General features: G+C 38.6%; 2 protein-coding genes across 10 annotated transcripts in view; one reads left to right on the top strand and one right to left on the bottom strand.

Moving 5' to 3' along the window:
- MFS16 (major facilitator superfamily transporter 16) overlaps positions 1-13,291 on the top strand; it is a 29,891-nt gene extending 16,600 nt beyond the window's left edge. For all 8 annotated transcript variants that reach the window (XM_067775507.1, XM_067775514.1, XM_067775508.1 and 5 more), the window contains 3 exons: positions 80-228; positions 4,214-4,415; positions 13,082-13,291. In XM_067775507.1, coding sequence (XP_067631608.1) covers positions 80-228; positions 4,214-4,415; positions 13,082-13,248 — 518 coding nt within the window. In that variant the 3' untranslated portion in view covers positions 13,249-13,291. The remainder of the gene's footprint in view (positions 1-79; positions 229-4,213; positions 4,416-13,081) is intronic.
- On the bottom strand, positions 13,263-21,225 carry Pmvk (Phosphomevalonate kinase). 2 transcript variants are annotated; one of them, XM_067775524.1, is made up of 2 exons: positions 21,091-21,225; positions 13,263-15,105 (listed from the first exon to the last, which is right to left on the bottom strand). In XM_067775524.1, the coding sequence occupies exon 2, from the start codon at positions 14,864-14,866 to the stop codon at positions 14,312-14,314; it is 555 nt and encodes a 184-aa protein (XP_067631625.1). In that variant the 5' UTR covers positions 14,867-15,105; positions 21,091-21,225; the 3' UTR covers positions 13,263-14,311. The 2 variants fall into 2 exon arrangements, with proteins under 2 accessions (XP_067631625.1, XP_067631626.1); XM_067775525.1 differs by lacking the exon at positions 21,091-21,225 and adding an exon at positions 20,201-20,358.
- Positions 21,226-21,231: the final 6 nt, after the last annotated feature.

Genomic DNA, 21,231 nt, shown 5'->3' with positions numbered 1-21,231 from the left:
AGAGTTGAGAGTTGAAACTGAATTTCATAGAATACACTACTTTCATATTTAAAAAATATTTATTTTAAACTTTTTTCAGCTACATTAAGCCCTAGCGTTGCTGCCGATCTATCCACACTATTCGACATTGGCGGCATTTTTGGTGCAATCGCAGCAGGAACAGTATCAGATCATACGGCAATGCCAGCAACAACTTGTCTTGTTTTACTTGTTTGTGCAGCTCCATTGGTAAATATTAAAATACATTTGACGACAGAGGAATCACTTTAAGCTTTGTTATGTTGTGCGTAATGCGCTAAATTTTCTTTATACATACATGTAGCAGATGTATTTCACAGACTCAAAGCCAAGGCGAATTCCAGGTGTTGTTATTCCAACAGCTGATTGTTTTTTCTTGATTATTTTCCATACAACGCCTTGTAGTTTAATATGTCAGTTAATCGAAATCAATTAAAATTTTCTTTTGCCTTGACATTCTTCTGCACGGCGAATTTGTTGAATTCGCTTTGCCACCTCCTGGTATGGATTCGCCTTGGTTAATCGAAATCAATGAAAATTTTCTTTTGACTTGACATTCTTCCGTACGGCGAATTGGTTGAACTCGCTTTGCCACCACCTGGTATGGATTCGCCTTGCTTCAAGCTGTACCAAGGCGAATTAAGTATCAGGTGTTGTTATCCCAACAGTTGATTGCTTGTTTTTGATTATTAAAACGATGAATATTTACTTTTGACTTCTGCTCGGCGAATTGATTGAATTCGTTATGCCATCACTTTGTATAGATTCGCCTTGAGCTGTACCGATATTCTATAAGAACTTGAATTAACAAATGCCCACTTCGATACTGTATTTGAACCATGATAAAACCGTTGGAAGTCGATAAAGCAGTGCATGCACAATTCCATGCTAAAATCGTTCGAAGTCGTGGTCAAAACCCACGCAAAAATTTTGTGTTCATTTATTTCACAACCAATTTCATTATTTCCCCGTTGTTTCACACGCTTTGGCATTCTTTATTTATGGGACTCCTGTTGGAAAACGAAAATAAATTGCCAACATGAAATTTAAATTTCAAATTTGCCATCCCGTTGGGCAATACCCGTTTTCACTTGTGTAGCATGTACGTGGCCAAATTTGACCAAGGGTAAACCAAGCATTACGAAGTGGATCTAAGACGTTATACTTTTTGATTGCATTTTCTTATTTTCTACAAACTTCGTAATTATAGCGTTTTGGTATGGAGCTCCTTAAACAAAAATATAAAAAATATGTAAAATCAAATGAAATTGACATAGAATTATGGTGAAATTACTTGAAATTGAATTCAAAAATAGCTTTTTCCACACCACCCGGGAGGTACGTCGTTGGCGCGCTACCGATGTTATTTTTGGGTGCTCGGTTCCCCAGTAGGCCTATATCACCCACATATATCGCCCATTTACTTCAATAGTTTCATAATTCAAAAAATACAAACTAGTTAAAAATGAAGAAATGTGCTAAAGGGATTTAGCCTATTTCGCACCACCCGTTAGGTATGCAATTGGCGCTTAATACATATGTAATATGTAAGGGTGACACAAAACGAAAATTTCGAATAGAATAGAGGATACCTTCACAAAAAATAATATAAAAATATAAAAAAATTATGTAATGGGAGTGAAGGCAGAGGTTACTACAAAAAATTAAAATTAAAGAAAAAAAAATTAAGTGAATAAACAGTTCCATATAAAAACACAATTAGTGGACTTAGATTTTTTTCGGGTTTTAATGTTATCATTGTGGAAATATGAAGATTCTAATGTTCGGATATTTAATGTTGGTATTCCCATTGAGATCTATGTACGTAATTAATTTATATTAAATTTGTAAACACTCCATTTCATGAATATATATGACCATATCTACCATAAAATATCGTCTATAGGCCTTTGCACTGCGGCTGATCCATACGAATCGATTCTTATAACTTTTATATGATTTTACGTATGCTAACTATGCGAAACAGCCTGTCAAGAGAGTCTTTAGTTGTTCCACGTGCAATTTTTAAGCCGAATTTCAAAAGCAACGAATACCTGCATTTCGTTTTAATATTATAGTGAAGTGTGAAAAATAAAAATCTATATGTGACCCGGTCTATGAAAAGGTGGCTTATGACTCAAGAAAGAAATTGCGAGAAATAGCTGTTTACAACTGTTTTTTTTTTTGAGTCATAAGCCACCTTTTCATAGACCGGGTCACATATATATAAATATAAAAAGAATGGCTAAAATGTGTTAGTTGGTCGCCGGTGTTTGAAGAAACGCGTCGGTCAATTTTGTTCAAACTTTCACACAAGTTGCGTATACCTCACTAGGTGGTTATTACATAGGTTTGGTTGCGATCGACGTACAGGGTCTCGAGATATAGGCCGAAACGTGGACCCGGCTACCCCTAGAATGTGTTTATAGAATATGGATATCAAATGAAAGCTGTTGATGAGTGCTTTAGTACATAGTAATATATTATACCGCTGGGTGACTAGGGTCTCGAGATATAGGCCAAAACGTGGACCCGGATACCCCTAGAATGTGTTTATAGAATATGGATATCAAATGAAAGCTGTACATGAGTGCTTTAGTACAGAGTAATATATTATACCGCTGGGTGACTAGAGGATCTCGAGATATAGGCCAAAATGTGGACCCGGATACCCCTATAATGTGCGGGTAATATGGATATCAAATGAAAGCTGTTGCTGAGAGCTCGTAAACTAATTTTCATTGTGATATTCGATTTAGTCGCATCAACCTAGAAAACTGATAAATATGCATCCGAAGCCGAAATAAAGACATGAATTAATAATACCCATATACCTATTTACATACATCCTATTCAATTTGCCTGAAATTTGGTATATAAATTTGCCTATATTAGTATTTACGATCCATTTTACCGGGAAGGGGACAGAGATTAGGACTAGGACTGGGACTGAGACTCGGAGTGGGACTGGGACTGGGACTGGAACAAAATACATACCGCCCTCTGGGACAGGCAATAAGGGATGAAGAAGAATGAGAAGAACCTGAGAGAAGAGAAAAGAGAGAAGAAGGAGACTGAGAAAGTGATAGAATGTGACGAAGATGGAGGTAGATGAAGCGAAAAAGACGGAGTGCGGAGTGAATGAAAGGATTAGGAAAAACTGAAGAGGGGGGAGGGCAGATTAAAACAGCTTATTAAAATGTATGCAGATGGACCAAATTTAGGGCAGAACAACGTCTGCCGGATCTGCTAGTTCTTCTTTATATTGTAACGAATTTTGGGAAATTCCGCTTATTTGAAACCTTCTGCTAACGTTCGAATCGCTAACCTGTTGAATAAAACACTCCAATATTCTGTATTGCAAAATGGTCTTTATTAGACTGCTTTGGGAGTAGTACAATTATATTTCACAATTATACTTCACTTCGCAACTGATATCGTGTTTAATATAAGTTGATTAGTCATGCCTCAGCTTGCGCTGCTTTTATACTCTCTGTTGTCTCGTCTGCATATTTCTACTAATGTCTAGACGTTTCGCCGTCTAGAATAGTTGTATCTCCTACTTGGTAATTTCTATATACATGTATATTTGTAGTTTATCGTATAGCCATATGCGGGTGTATGCGCGAGTACTACTTCGGCTGATGATTACATGTGTTTATGGGTATCTCTTCGTGGCCTTGTATGTATATGTGTAAATGATGATTGATTTGTTTTCGTACATGAGATTGGCAGCTTGCTTTATTGTTGTTGTGCCTTTGCCTACTAACAGCTTAGTGATGCTAAAATTCGCCACAATATTATAGCATAGCTTACATAAATGTTATCACTTTGTTGTATTAACGATAAAGACACTCATCGAATGCTAAGGGGAGTCGGGATCGATTAATATGACCACACTAAACCTTTTAGGCCTTCCTACCGCCACCCATGGTTCCATGAGGAATTTCGGGTCGCTAGAACCTCGCCTGCTATACATATATGTTTATGATACATTCATATTTGTAACAGGATTCCCCTCGCGTAGGTGAGGTTGACAATTGGGTTGCGGAAAGTTTGAAGCTATAAAACTATGTATTGCGCTTATCAACCCATTGAGTCCCGCTGTCCTTTTTTCGTCAACCTAAACGCATAACTTAACTTTTACATTTTTTAATGATCTTTTTTCTAATTTTCTTTTTCTTATAATTTTCAGTTATTCCTTTATGTGCATTTTGGCAGCATATCACTTTTCATAAATGTTATTTTACTGGTAATGGCTGGTTGTATGGTAAATGGTCCTTACGCACTTATAACAACATTTGTTAGCGCTGAATTGGGACAACATCAATCGTTGTCACACAATTCCAAAGCATTAGCTACAGTAACCGCGATTATTGACGGAACTGGTTCAATAGGTATGTACACTTTCTAATTCATTTTGATCTTGGCCAAGTTGCCTTGTAGTATGTAGTCCGTCGCAACCGCCAGCTGAGTGCGCGAATACTCTACTTCATGAGAAAAAACTGTATTACAGACATATTTTTTTTAAATACGCTCTATCTTTTATTAGGTATTATTTTTAACATTGGCCGATCTTCTAAAAATTAACAAACAATCGTTTCTCTAATACCTTTAATTTCAAAAATGCCCGGTTTTAACATTAAGGGAGTTCATGACTTTGTGCAAATAGTCTAGCGTCATTGCATTGATGCACAATAGATCCACACAAAGGTCGCAGTGCTTCCAGGCCTAATAATAGCTGTGTTTTTTTTGCATCTATAGACGTTTACGCCTAAACTTTATATGGACTGCTAAGCGTCAAACTTTAAATACACCTCTGAAATTGCTACGCATAAAATTAGTACTACTAAATTTCAATACGCATTATACTCAGATGTAACTGAAATATGTGTCCATGTTTCACCCTCTGCACTAATTCCATGTATTCTATGCGCGTCCCCAATCTATCACAACTGATTCAGCTATATGTTATACACAGAAATACAATAGAGGGTTGTGTGTGCGCTTTTCGGTACACCTTGTAGCTGTAGCTAGTTGTTTAACCACTGCCGCCAGATGGGTCTCCTAAGCATTATCTAAACGAGGATAGGCGTTTTTTTCACGCGCAAACTAAACGTATACGCGTGTAAAATAAAACACGGCTATAGAAAGTTCGGATATCAAAGAGTGGCTTTACGGATTCAACACAAAGCGTGGCAAGTCCTGAAACTCGCTCTTGAGATGAACACGATATATGAAAGTTTTTGATTGTTGAAAGGACGCTGAAGGAACGTTCTGCACTAGCTACAGTGACACGTATAGTGCAAAAGATACGTAAAGCAACACAAATGTTGGGGAAATCGTATACGAATTTTTAAAATATGTAGATGGCATTTAGCAATTCCAATGTTGACAGACCTTTATCAAAATTTGCTTCGTAAATGTTATTCAAGTGAATTATTTCGCATTCTAGGCTTTGAGAAATGTCCGACTCAAATTTCTCATAGCTGCAAATCGTTCAGTAATGCCAGTGATTGCCGAATCAACGATCACCAGTAGTATCTTGTTTTTAAAATCAGACTCTGAATCATCCGTAATCATCTCATTTAAATTATCTTCAGAACGTGTTTTGGGTTTTCTATTTCGAATGTCCGGAAACTTTGGCGAGATGTTCAATTGAATAGCAACTGTTTTGCATTCCTTTAAAATTTTTTCCCATTGGTTCCTGATCGACTTCAAATCAGCTAGTAAGGCATCTAGATGTCGGACCTCAACATCTATGGTGGCGTCTCTAGCTTGGAGGACCACGTTTTTTTCATTAATGGTAGTCAGTATTTTGAACCAAATTTAGGACAACAAGATACATTCGAACTTGTTGATGTACTTGAGAATGTCGCAGTCAAATTTGGCTTTTGTCTGAAAGACTATGAAGAGAGTTCGGTACATTTTTTTTAGGATGTCCCATCGTTGTGGAGTGCTGCTGAGAATAGTAAAACATTTTTGTACAACTCCGAAGAAAGTAAAATGCAGCCGTACAACATCAGCATGCAACATCAACACCACAAGGCGAATAATCAGCATTCGAGTTTTTGTCGAGAATGTGACGTAGTGCTCCGTTGTAAGCTCCTTTTATATTGGCGCCGTTATCGTACCCTTGTGCACGGCAATCTTTTAATGGGATTTCATGTTTACCTAGAGTATGGCAAATTAGGTCAGCGATTTTCTGACCAGTTTTTTGGTCACAATTCACGAAAGCCAAAAACCGTTCTTGAATTGTAAAACTTGTTGCTTTCGAATTGAAATGGAGTTAGCGCAAAATGAACGTAGTCAGCGTGACTAGCATCAGGCATAGCATCAACGATAATAGCAAAATACTTGGCTTTCTTGGCTTGATCTACTACAGTTTCTCTCACGTGCTTTGCACAAATTTCTATAAACTCGTTCTGAATGTCTGGGGAAAGATAGTGCAATTGTAAACATTTGTGCTGCTGTTGTGAAATCCTAACTTTCTCCAAATGGTCTCTAAGTATCGGATCATATTGGCTTATGAGATCTTAGATGCCCAAAAAAATGTCCATCGTTTCGTTTACCAAGATATATAATTTCGCCTTTGAAAGCTAGACCTCTTTCACCCAAAAATAAAATAGTATCCAAAATTCTATATAAAATTTCTTACCAGTTTTGAGTTTCAGTGATTAGCTGTCCATTGATAAGTATATCAATTGTAGCCTCCTTTTGAATTAGATTTTGTGATCTTGAGTATTTTCGTGTGATGGCAGGTTATCGTATAGCTTCTTCCATACCTGGAATTTCGAATATCCTCACAACAAATTTAGGTCGATTTAAAGTATTGGTGCTTAACAGACGACATGGTAGGCAATGAAAAGCATTGCTACGGGCACTCCGCACTAACCAGTCACGCTCCACTTTCTCTCCATTTGGCAAGATTCTGTTTAACAACGAGGTAGGAAATGCCTCGTCATGACAATCACGTTGAAAAATAACAGGACACTTTTGATGACCTCATGTAAACATACATTTTTATTTGATGTTTTTGTCTACTCAGGCCCAGGCAAAAAATTATCAATATTCGTTGCTTTTGAAATTCGGCTTAAAATTTGCACATGGAACAACTAAAGACTCTCCTGAATTAAAAAAAAATGCCTTTCTTACTTACTTTCTTAATTGGTGCTTAACCGTCTAAACGATTATGGCCGTCCAACAAGGCGCGCCAGTCGCTCCGCCAACCGGCGCCAATTGGTCACACCAAGGGAGTTTAAATCGTTTTCCACCTGGTCCTTCCAACGGAGTGGGGGCTGCCCTCTACCTCTGCTTCCATAGGCGGGTTCCGATAGAAACACTTGCTTGGCCGGAGCATCACCTTTCATTCGCATAACATGGCCTAGCCAGCGCAGCCGCTGCGTTTTAATTCGCTGGACTATGTTGATGTCTGTGTATAGCTCGTACAGCTCATCATTAAATCTTCTTCGGTACTCGCCATCGCCAACGCGTAGAAGTCCATAAATCTTTCGAAGAGCTTTTCTTTCGAACACTCCCAAAGCCGCTTCATCTGCTGATGACATGGTCCATGCTTCTGCCAAATACAGCAGGACGGTGCGATAAGTGACTTGTAGAGTATGATTTTCGTTCGCCGAGAGAGGACTTTACTTTTCAATTGCCTACCTAGTCCAAAGTAGCATTTATTGGCAAGATTGATTCTTCGCTGGATTTCAGTGCTGATGTTGTTGCTAGTGTTGATGCTGGTTCTTCGTTTTGTCCTCATTCACCATCAAACCCATCTTTACCGCTTCTGTTTCCAGTTTGGAGTAAGCAGAACTAACAGCGCGGGTGTTTAGGCCGATGATATCAATGTCATCAGCATATGCCAGTAATTTTTTTTTAATTTATATGCATTTGCTGCATTTATATAACTACTACAATCAACTCACAAAACACAAACAAAATTTAATACTTGTACATACAAATTACAAATTCTTTGAAAGCCTCATTCACTTGATTTGCATTGCGTTAGAAATTTAAGATTGCGCTCACAATCCTTGTAGGCCACACCTAATCCAAAGCTTGCCCCCAATATGGGTGCCCAACCACGACCACCAATTAAAATCCTGCACAAAAGTCCGAGTCCAAAACCGGCACCACCTTTAAACATAGCGCTCGTCATGCAATATTCCATAAGCTTATCGACCCTTTCCTCAGGCAAAAGATCCATTGCACGCTTTTATAGTATATTGTTTCAGTGCGGTTAAGTTCTGCAGCTAGTATAATTTTCTCCAGCATCAAATTAAAGAAATCGCACGATAGGGGGTCACCCTGTCTGAAACCTCGTTTAGTTTCGAACGGTTCGGAGAGGTCCTTCCCAATTCTGACTGAGCTGATGGTGTTGCTCAACGTCATTTTCCACAGCCGTATAAGTTTTGCGGGGAAACTAAATTCAGACATAGCGGCATATAGGCAGCTCCTTTTCGTGCTGTCGAAGGCGGCTTTAAAGTCGACGAAGAGGTGATGTGTGTCGATTCTCTTTTCACGGGTTTTTTCCAAGATTTGGCGCATTGTGAAAATCTGGTCGATGGTAGATTTACCAGGTCTGAAGCCGCACTGATAAGGTCGAATCAGCCGGTTCACGGTGGGCTTCAATCTTGCGCAAAATACACTTGAAAGGACCTTATATGCGATATTAAGAAGGCTGATTCCACGATAGTTGGTGCATTTTGCAGTATCCCCCTTCTTGTGGACTGAGCAAAGAACACTTAGATTCCAACCGTCGGGCATGCACTCGTCCGCTATTTTTATACTCAGTTGAGCAGAGCTCACAGAGTATATTAACTTTGATTGGATAACGGTTGGTTGTACAGGTATAAAGGAATCGAGATAGATATAGATCCATATATCAAAATCATCAGTATCGAAAAAAAATTTGATTAAGCCATGTCCGTCCGTCCGGACGTCCGTCCGTCTGTCCGTTAACACGATAACTTGAGTAAATTTTGAGATATCTTGACGAAATTTGGTATGTAGGTTCCTGAGCGCTCATCTCAGATCGCTATTTATAATGAACGATATCGGACTATAACCACGCCCTCTTTTTCGATATCGAATATTTCGAAAAATCGTAAAATTGCGATAATTCATTACCAAAGAGGGATAAAGCGATGAAACTTGGTAGGTGTGTTCAGCTTATGACGCAGAATAGAAAATAACTAAAATTTGGGACAATGGGCGTGGCACCGCCCACTTTTAAAAGAAGGTATTTTAGAAGTTTTGCAAGCTGTAATTTGGCAGTCGTTGAAGATATCATGATGAAATTTGACAGGAACGTTACTCCTATTACTATATGTATGCTTAATAAAAATTAGCAAAATCGGAGAACGACCACGCCCACTTTTAAAATTTTTTTTTTTTTTAAGTGAAATTTTTACAAAAAATTTAATATGTTTACAGTATATAAGTAAATTATGTCAACATTCAACTCCAGTAATGCTATGGTGCAACAAAATACAAAAATAAAAGAAAATTTCAAAATGGGCGTGGCTCCGCCCTTTTTCATTTGATTTGTCTAGGATACATTTAATGCCATAAGTCGAACAAAAATTTACCAATCCTTGTGAAATTTGGTAGCGGCTTAGATTCTAGGACGATGACTGTTTTCTGTGAAAAAGGGCGAAATCGGTTGAAGCCACGCCCAGTTTTTATACACAGTCGACCGTCTGTCCTTCCGCTCGGCCATTAACACGATAACTTGAGCAAAAATCGATATATCTTTACTAAACTCAGTTCACATAATTATCTGAACTCACTTTCTATTGGTATAAAAAATGGCCGAAATCTGACTATGACCACGCCCACTTTTTCGATATCGAAAATTACGAAAAATGAAAAAAGTGCCATAATTCTATACCAAATACCAACAAAGGGTTGAAACATGGTAATTGGATTGGTTTATTGACGCAAAATAAACCTTCAGAAAAAAACTTTGTAAAATAGGTGTGACACCTACCATATTAAGTAGAAGAAAATGAAAAAGTTCTGCAGGGCGAAATCAAAAGCCCTTGGAATCATGACAGGATTACTGTTCGTGGTATTACATATATAAATAAATTAACGGTACCCGACAGATGATGTTCTGGGTCACCCTGGTCCACATTTTGGTCGACATCTCGAAAACGCCTTCACATATACAACTACCACCACTCGCTTTTAAAATTCTTATTAATACATTTAATTTGACACCCATATTGTACAAACACATTATAGAGTCACCCCTGGTCCACCTTTATGGCAATATATCGAAAAGGCGTCCACCTATAGAAATAAGGCCCACTCCCTTTTAAAATACTAATTATCACCTTTCGTTTGATACCCATAATGTACAAACGCATTCTAGAGTCAACCCTGGTCCACCTTTATAACGATATCCCGAAAAGGCGTCCGCCTATAGAATTAAGGCCCACTCCCTTTTAAAATACTCGTTAACACCTTTCATTTGATACCCATATCGTAAAAAAATTCTAAAGTCAACCCTGGTCCACCTTTATAACGATATCCCGAAAAGGCGTCCACCTATAGAATTAAGGCCCACTCCCTTTTAAAATACTCATTAACACCTTTCATTTGATACCCATATCGTACAAACAAATTCTAGAGTCACCCCTGGTCCACCTTTATATCGATATCTCGAAAAGGCGTCCACCCATAGAACTAAGGCCCACTCCCTTTTAAAATACTCATTAACACCTTTCGTTTGATACCCATATCGTACAAACGCATCCTAGAGTCACCCCTAGTCCACCTTTATAACGATATCCCGAAAAGGCGTCCACCTATAGAACTATGGCCCTTTCCCTCTTAAAATACTCTTTAATACCTGCCATTTGATACGCATGTCATACAAACACATTCCAGGGTTACCCTAGGTTCATTTTCCTACATGGTGATTTTCCCTTATTTTGTCTCCATAGCTCTCAACTGAGTATGTAATGTTCGGTTACACCCAAACTTAGCCTTCCTTACTTGTTTTTGCTATTTTGCTAAGAAGCTGCTGCATGCGCCTTACCAACTCCTCGCCGCCGTACTTGAATAGCTCCGCAGGCAATCCATCAGCGCCCACGGCCTTGTTGTTTTTCAAAATTTCTTAGTACCTCTAAATCGCGGGCCCCCTGAGAAACCCCGGGCGTGGGGGGGATCCCCCTCTCTCGTCGGGCCTGTATGTATCACCTGGGGCGTGTCCACTATTGATCGCAACTGATGAGCTATACGATATGAATTATAGCCACCAGAGGTTTGTGTCTCCGATTTTAGCTACACCCTGTTCTGTAGGTAGTTATTTAACCACTGCCGCTAGATGGGTCTCCTAAGCATTATCTAATGTAATGTAATGTATTTATTTATTACGGCTTTCCTAAGCCTAACTTAAATCTATTTTACATGTTTATAATTATCTTCTGGACTATGCAATCTAGAATAGTTACATCTATGTCCTACCTTGGAGTACTATGGATGGGAGACTTCCAGATCATGCGAACGATGATAAGCGTTTTTTTTACGCGAAAACGTAAACTATACGCTGTAAAAAAAAACACGGCTAATAATCATTGCACTGAAAACTTGTGTAGAAAAAAATACGCAAATCTTTTTTTTTTTTTTTCAACAATGAAAAGAAAAATTTTGTAACTGTTAATACAAAAACAAAAAAACCAGGAAAAGAAATATACAGCCCAATTCTAAACAAAAATTCCGTGCGAGTTTTTTCCCTTCTCCCATTCCTCGTATTCTAAATAAAAATTCCTTGTGAGTTTTTTCACTTCTCCCTTTCCTCCTATTTTAAACAATGTTCGAAAAAGCGGAAACCGGTTATGGGAGAAAAGTAGGTATTATGAATGTGAGGGAGAGGGAGATTTTTCTGCCATTTCATAGGAGTTTTTTCACTTGTTAAATTAAAGGGAATGCATCGAAATAGTTAAAGGAAATTGGTTCTTTTAAGAAAGAACACTTATTTGTACAAATTTGTGCTAAAATATTTATTTACATTCTACCACAATATTCTCACTGTTAATACAACAATAACAACAACCACAATATTCTTTATTTTAAGTCGAAAAGTATATCATAATCAACGGAACGGCATATTTGATGCAGCCATCCAGAAATTGCGCAAGGATTTTTTAAGAAGGCTTAAATAGATTTTGGCATATGACGAAAGACGAATTTAACTCGACTTGGCCGCCAGAAAATTGCTTTGCTGAATGGAAGCAGGCAACTCCAGCGAATTTGTGTTATCCCGCCGTCTTCTTCTTTTTATGCTCCTCTGTTGATGTTGCTGTGGCACCAATTCATTACTCATTTCAGTGAATACCACATGAAATGCAATACTGTGCATTGTTTATACTTTATTTCTTAATTTCAAACAAATTCGCAACAATAATTAAACTTTTTTATTTTTTAAACAAAATGAGAAACGAAATTTCAATTGACAAAACAGCTGGCTTAGACAATTCGAAATTCCTATTCCCCAATTATTGTTCTCCTTATGAGAAAAGAATTGGAGAAATTTTTCCGCAGGAATAAAAAATCCGCGAGAACGAAATTCCGAGGGAATATCTAGAATCGGGCTGATGGTATACACCCTTACACCAGTGCTGAAACCATATTAGGAGGGAGGGCGACAAAAAATATAAAGGAAAATACAGAGAAAATAAAGTCATATAGGTATTAGGGCCTCATTCTCTATTACAAAACGAACATTCATTTCGCCTCAGAGACGAATCACTAGTGTATTTGCACTGTGTGAAACGATGGGCATATCATTTGACAATTGCTTTCGCCTTCCTGTTGGACACAAAGTAAGAAACGTAAAGGGAGAACGACAGTGATAGAGTATACCATTGCTAGACGAAATCGTTTGGAGGCGAATCGTTCGTCTCAGCTATCGTTCGCAATACAGAATGAAACCGTTAAAGTTGCTCACGATCCCCACCTTTTATTAGCTATTATTTTTAACATTGGGTGATCTTCTAAAAATTTAGAATCAATGTAAATACATATGTTATCTCTTTTTTCTTTTTAGGTGCCGCTGTAGGTCCTTTCATTGCCGGTTTAGTATCACAAAGCGGTTGGAATAACGTGTTTAATATGCTTATATGCGCCGATATATTAGCTATGGTTATAGTATTGCGTGAAGTAATTAAGGAAATAGTTAAGTTACGTCGTGGTCGTCGTATACGTATAGAATGAACTCTAGCACAAAATCGAAAATAAAAATTTGTGAATACCTTTATTGTTTTTGTTTAATTTAACTGGAACGTCATTACGTTGTAAGCTCTGTATATATTTAATAAGACAATTAAAATAAGATAAACAACTTATATTGCAACAAATATGTTATCTATTATGCTTACTCTGATTTTGATGAGTTCTTATATAAATGCTATATAAAAATTTAACTTATTCTTATGCTTATTATATTGAAGGCAACAGCCGAGCTGGCCACAAGAGGCACCACCGACCATATCCTTCCGGGAAATGACTCGGTAGGTATACCCATGGCCACTTTCAGGATTCGTGTGAACACAAGCACTATAAGAATTGCAAATGGACTATGGTCAGCCATATCATCGTGTGAGACATCCAGGCTAACCTGGCCCTCATATGACAAGGGGCGCAAAAGAGCGCTTCTGATTTTAAACAAATCAGTTCTATCGTCCCTGATAAGGGTTCTAACAGGGCATTGTTTAATAGGCACACATGGTGCTAGAATTGGGGCAACGGCCTTCGACTATTGTCGCAACTGTAGATGTACAGAAGAGGAGGAGAGTGTCCAGCATCTTCTCTGTCATTGTCCAACGCTTAGTAGGCGTAGGTTGGCCATCCTTGGTAAACCTTTTCTACATGACCTTGCTGATGTCTCTAATTATGAAGTCAAGGCTCTAGGAAAATATATAAATTCCATGAAGTGGTTCGACCCGCCTTAGGCGCGTGGAACCAACGCCTCTAACACCCCTTTCATTATGGTCCACCCCTGTTGAAACAGCAAGTTTCCTTGGACTCCCGTTAGAGGATATTGATGACAATCTGTGAGCGGTCGCACCTATTGAGTGGGGCGAAGCACTACTACAACAACAAGAACAACAACCCGCTTTAGGCAGGGTAGGGGTCCTCTTTGAGCCCGTATAGGACATTACAATGGGCCCATTGGCGGCCTAAGTAGTGAGCTGTTACCATAGTGTCCAGCTCAGCCCTTGCAACCTAACCTAACCTATGCTTATTAAAATGTTCTAAACTTACTCTTAATCTAAAACTAAATATTAAATTGCATTCGTATAGCCTTAATACATTCCTCTCCATTAGCTACACAATTATTCTGCAACACAATATCCCATTGCTTAAAGTCATCTAAATCACATTCGGATGCAACATCATCGACACCGCTTTTGAATATCCAACCGCGTTCAACACGTATTCGATCTTCAACATCAATCCGTATTGTAAATACTATTGAACCGTATGTTTCGCGAAAATATTTAATATCTGTTTTCCGTCGTATATCGCTTACGATTATAATTTCTGCCTTTACATTCAACATTGCCGTACGACAGAAATAGCCACAATCTTTGGCACGCTGTGAATCGCTCCATTCTATCATATCTTTACGATATTTTTCCTTGTAGGGGCCGTCACTAAGTAAATCCTCTAAATTGAGGTTCAATCGATTAGCCCATTCAGATTTAATGGGTTCTGATATTCGCACTATTTGGCAACGTTCATTAAGTATGCATTTAAGTGTATTAGCTAGATAATCTTTACCAGATTTTCTTTTTCCGCTAATAAGCAATATTTTTTTGATACTGTCCATTTAAAGAAACAATTTAAAAATGATATGATATTTTCGGTATATGGAATGTATTTTCAGTATAGTGCTGATCTCATTGATGCACCATCACGCTATTTATGTAGACGTGTGTGTGAGAATATGTGTCCACTTTAAGAATAAGTTATTTAAATTCTATGCAAATGTTTGATAGGGAAATAACCTTTGACAAGTTTGTATCTTTTGTTCTTAAAGATGATATTATCACTTCTGAACTGTAATATCTGTAATGCAAAAGAGTAAAAAAAAACAAAACCATGAAATTGATCTTTTGTAGTGTTATAAAAAAAATCAGTACCAAGGCGAATTCAGTACCAGGTATTGTTATCCCAACAGCTGATTACTCCTTCTTGTTTACTTTCCATACAACGCCTTGTACAATAAAATGTTGCCTCGTATGGATTCGCCTTGATTCAGTACGAAAATTTACGATAATTTTTAAAATTTGTTTCTATTTATTTTTATATATATATATTTTTTTTTGTTGCCTTCAAGGCGAATTCAGTATAGATTCGCCTTGGCTGTTTTTATACTCAGCTGAGCAGAGCTCACAGAGTATATTAACTTTGTTCGCATAACGGTAATCCGTAACGGCATAAACTAATCGAGATGATATATCAAAATGATCTGGGCGAAAATAGAAATTCATTTAGCCATGTCCGTCCGTCCGTCCGTAAACACGATAACTTGAGTAAATTTTGAGGTATCTTAATGAAATTTGGTATGCAAGTTCCTGGGCACTCATCTCAGATCGCTATTTAAAACGAGCGAAATCGGACTATAAGCACGCCCACTTTTTCGATATCGAAAATTTCGAACAACCCAAAAAGTGCGATAATTCATTACCAAAGATGGATAAAGCGATGAAACTTGGTAGGTGGGTTGACCTTATGACGCAGAATAGAAACCTAGTAAAATTTTGGACAATGGGCGTGGCACCGCCCACTTTTGAAAGAAGGTAATTTGAAAATTTTGCAAGCCGTAATTTGGCAGTCGTTGAAGATATCATGATGAAATTTGGCAAGAGCGTTACTCCTATTCCTATATGTGTGCTAAATAAAAATTTGCAAAATCGGATGACGAACACGCCCACTTTTTAAAAAAAATATTTTTAAGTCAAATTATAACAAAAATTGAATATCTTTACAGTATATAAGTAAATTATGTCAACACTAAACTCCAGTAATGATATGGTGCAACAAAATACAAAAATAAAAGACAGTTTCATAATTGGCGTGGCTCCGCCCTTTTTCATTTAATTTGTCTAGAATACTTTTAATGGCATAAGTCGAACAAAAATTTACCAATCCTTGTGAAATTTGGTAAGGGCACAGCTTCTATGACGATAACTGTTTTCTGTGAAAATGGGCGAAATCGGTTGAAGCCACGCACAGTTTTTATACACAGTCGACCGTCTTATCTTCCGCTCGGCCGTTAACACGATAACTTGAACGAAAATCGATATATCTTTACTAAACTTAGTTCACGTACTTATCTGAACTCACTTTATCGACTATGACCACGCCCACTTTTTCGATATCCAAAATTACGAAAAATTAAAAAAATGCCATAATTCTATACCAAATATGAAAAAAGGGTTGAAACATTGTAATTGGATTGGTTTATTGACGCAAAATATAACTTTGTAAAATGGGTGGGACACCTACCATATTAAGTAGAAGAAAAAGTTCTGCAGGGTGAAATCAAAAGCCCTAGGAATCATGGCAGGAATAATGTTCGTGGTATTACATATATATGTAAATAAATTAGCGGTACCCGACAGATGATGTTCTGGGTCACCCTGGTCCACATTATGGTCGATATCTCGAAAACTCCTTCACATATACAACTAAGAGCCACTCCCTTTTAAAACCCTCATTAATACCTTTAATTTGATACCCAAATCTTACAAACACATTCTAGAGTCACCCTTGGTCCACCTTTATGGCGATATCTCGAAAATGCGTCCACCTATAGAACTAAGGCAGACTCCCTTTTAAAATACTCATTAACACCTTTCATTTGATACCCATATCGTACAAACACATTCTAGAGTCACCCGTGGTCCACCTTTATGGCGATATCTCGAAAAGGCGTCCACCTATAGAACTAAGGCCCACTCCCTTTTAAAATACTCATTAATAATGATACCCATATCGTACAAACACATTCTAGAGTCACCCCTGGTCCACCTTTATGGCGATATCTCGAAAAGGTGCCCACCTATAGAACTAAGGCCCACTCCCTTTTAAAATACTCATTAACACCTTTCATTTGATACCCATATCGTACAAACACATTCTAGAGTCACCCCTGGTCCACCTTTATGGCGATATCTCGAAAAGGCGTCCACCTATAGAACTAAGGCCCACTCCCTTTTAAAATATTCATTAACACCTTTCATTTGATACCCATATCGTACAAACACATTCTAGAGTCACCCCTGGTCCACCTTTATGGCGATATCACGAAAAGGCGTCCACCTATAGAACTAAACATACTCATTAACACATTTCATTTGATACCCATATCGTACAAACACATTCCAAGGTTACCCTAGGTTCATTTTCCTGCATGGTTATTTTTCCTTGTTTTGTCTCCAAAGCTCTCAGCTGAGTATGTAACGGTCGGTTACACCCGATCTTAGCCCTCCTTACTTGTTTTGTATTTATTTTTATATATTTTTTTTGTTGTTTTCAAGTCGAATTCAGTATAAATTCGCCCTGGCTGTTTTTCTTACTTAACTTCACTTTAGACGAATAGCAATTTCTTTTTTTTAATATATAAAATGGATGGCTCTGATGGCTCTTGAAGTAGTCGAGAGAAAATAAAAGTCCAAAAATATCGGAGAAGCGCCAAAAGAAAATTTTATTTCTGAATATAAAATATATATATATACATATACCCCGGACCGCTCCGAAACGGGGGTGAGATCCATGGTATTTTTGCGTAGAACACCTTTTGCGATGGCGGCCTTCGACAGCGCTTATAAAAAATTACCCTGGGTGGGTTCAATATTGCTTTTCTTCACAATCTTTTTTGTGGTTACAACAAAACTATCGAAATTACAACAACCATATGCAAATTTTCAATTTCTCTTGCAAATATCTCTTAACTGCAATAAAATTTTAAGATTCCGCTTTCCGATCCGAGGTCCTGTGTCCAAAGTGCACCTTTTAACACCTTTCCCCATGGACGTTTATTAAGGGTGTCGTGCTTTCGCATAGAATTACCGAACTTTTCCCATAGGAAAGCTCTTGGAGGAGATTTGATATCGAATTTGGTGTCAGTTATCGCGCAACGGAAACCTGCCGTAACGTATTACGCAATGGCCAAAATCGCCTAGGCGGTTACGGGCTATTAAATGATCTTTTTAAACGAATTAATTTCTGCCCTTGTTGAAAAGGTTTAAGGCTTATTTTTTTTGTTCGGATCATGTTGTTGTTTTTGTAGCGATAAGGACACTCCCCGAAGGTTTTGGGGAGTGTTATCGAATATTGATGGCCATTTGCCGGATGCACATCCGGTACGTTCCGGTAGCAGACACCATTAAGATACTAACCCGACCATCTCCGGAACGAATTAGTATGCCCAAATGAAACCTTCTAGGCCTTCCCGCGCTCCCACTCCCTAGATCCATGAGGAAATTGGGGTCGCCAGAGTCTTGGCTGCTAAAGAAACTGGATTCGCCACGGGTAGGCGAGGTTGACAATTCGGTTGGGAGAAGCTATAAATTGCGCTGGCAACCCCTTGAAAGGGTTACGCTACACGTCCCATTGAACAAGGTATTTTAGTCGCCTCTTACGGGCATACCTGCCGCGTGTAAGTTCTAAGCCCCCTAATCCGCTGGGGGATCATCGTGGGCCGCTGTCAGTTTTAAATTTATTTTTTTAATAACCCTGTATTGGTCAAGTTCAAAGAGTTTTTATGCCACGATACTACTTTGCTATCTAAACAGACTTTATAGGTCGGTAGTATAAAATGGATTTGAACCATTTTATATGATACTGTTGATTCGTTCTGCTTATATTAGAGTTTCGTTCGATTGGAATTGTTTTGTGGTTATTGGCGGTATAGAGCAGCTTTTATGTTGAACCCAATATTATAGGATACCCCTTCATAACAAACGTAATAGGACATTGGTGCAAACCAAGGCGAATCTATACTATATTCGCCTTGTGCGCTAGCTCTAGTTTTCGCCACGTATTTATATCCGGTAAAGGACCATCAACATCGAAAGCCTTAGGTGAGTGTCTTTATCTTTAACACAGCAACAGAAACTTATTTTGAAGGCCTTGGATAGTGTTATCGATGTTGATGGTCCTTTACCTTATGCAGATCCGGTAAGTTCCGGTAGCAAGCCCGACCATCTCGGGAACGATTTGTTATGAGCACATGCGACCTTCTAGGCCACACCGCCCTCCCACCCCCTAGATCCATGAGGGGTTCGGGTTCGCCAGAACCTCGGCTGTTAATGAAACAGGATTCGCCACGGATAGGTGAGGTTAGGTTGACAATTGGGTTGGAGAAACTATATATTGCGCTGGCAACACCTTGAAAGGGTTGCTCTACACAACCCCTTGAATCTATTTGGTATTTTATTCGCCTCGTTAAGACAGGCCTTCGGCCACGCGTAGATAAAATTACCTTTGGGTACGTTGTTTATGTTATAGCCATACATATCCTCCCGAAAGTTTTGGAGAGTGTTATCGATGTTGATGATTCTTTGCCTTGTTGTTGTTGTTGTTGTTGTAGCGATTAGGTTACTCCTCGAAGGCTTTGGGGAGTTTTATCGATGTGATGGTCCTTTGTCGGATACAGATCCGATACCCTCCGGTAACACAGCACCATTAAGGTGCTGGCCCGACCATCTCGGGAACGATTTATATGGCCACATTGAACCTGCAGGCCATCCCTCCCTCCCCACCCCCAAGTTCCATGAGGAGTTTGGGGTCGCCAGAGCCTCGTCTGTTAGTGAAACGGGATTCCCCGCTCGAAGGTGAGGTTGCCAATTGGGTTGGAGAAGCTATATATTGCCTTGTGTAGGTGCGGTTGACAATTGGGATGCGGAAGCTGTGAAACTATAAAGCTCTTAACTGCGCTTATCAACCCCTGGAATGCCTCCTTTGGGTGCGTCTAACACCGGTTTGGGGCTCAAAGTAGAATCCGTGCTGAACACCTTTTTGCAGAAGTGTGTGTACAACTAAATTACGAAATTACAAAGCAGTAAAAATTTTTCTCCGGATTCTTTTTATTGTAGTCAAAACGCGTGCTTGGCACCTCCCGATAGATACTTTTGGATGTAAATTAGATGACTACCTCTGGTTTAGATTTGTCCTCGTGTCTCTACTCGCAGTATCTTTCTTTTACAATAAAGAAAAGGTATTTATACATAGCGCTCGCCTTTCCACAGCTTTCTCAACATTTAGCAACCACAGCAGTGTTGTATAAAGAATGCTTCCTGTGTAGATTTTTTGGTAATAGTCTAGTTGAGGGGTCGACTGCTAATACGCTACCAAAAATATCGAGTGAGGTGTCAAAAGACGCGTATTAATCTTTAGAACAATAATCTGAAGGCAGAAAAGAAAAATCAAAAGAAAAATTTTATCTCTGTCCGGAGATATTTGCAGTTGAAGTTGGCGATTTCCATGTGGTTGTTGTTGTGTTCGTACCCACAAAAAAATTTGTGCATCACCGTGGCCGTAGCCACGGTTATACCACACACCCGGACTTGGCATGGCGTAGCCCAGGGTTATTTTTTATAAGCGCGGCCGAAGGCCGCCAACGCAGAAAGGTGTTCTGCGCAAAAATTCCATGGATCCGACCCCCGGTTTCGGAGGTACCCGCGGTTCTTTTTTTTTTTTTTGGTTTTTCGTTAATATCTTTTGAACGCGTTAAAATTTTTATTTTCCGCCTTCGGATTATTAATACTGATATCAAGACGCATCGTTCGATACCTCTCTTGATATTTTTGGTAGCATATTAGCCATCGACCCCTCAACTAGACTATTACCCAAATATCTCCAGACAGAGATAAAATTTTTCTTTTCCGCCTTCGGATTATTGTTCTCGAGATTAATACGCGTCTTTTGACACCTCACTCGATATTTTTGGTAGCGTATTAGCAGCGACCCCTCACTAGACTATTATCCGATTTTTTTTCAGGTAATGGATAAACATGTTCGTACACATTTTGTTTCTTTACTTACATATAGATCCTTAACACACATTTGAAATTTACTTAGACTCCAATTTTGTCGTATTAACCAATTAGGTTATAGTAAACAATGAATTGGTCCTACCAGCAGCCGAAAATATGTCACAAGTTAGAACAAAAATTAAAATGAAAA

Source organism: Eurosta solidaginis, chromosome 3, assembly GCF_040869045.1.
Source record: "Eurosta solidaginis isolate ZX-2024a chromosome 3, ASM4086904v1, whole genome shotgun sequence".
NCBI lineage: Eukaryota > Metazoa > Arthropoda > Insecta > Diptera > Tephritidae > Eurosta > Eurosta solidaginis.
The sequence above is the reverse complement of the archived record's forward strand: the minus strand, read 5'-3'. Positions and strand labels throughout refer to the sequence as shown.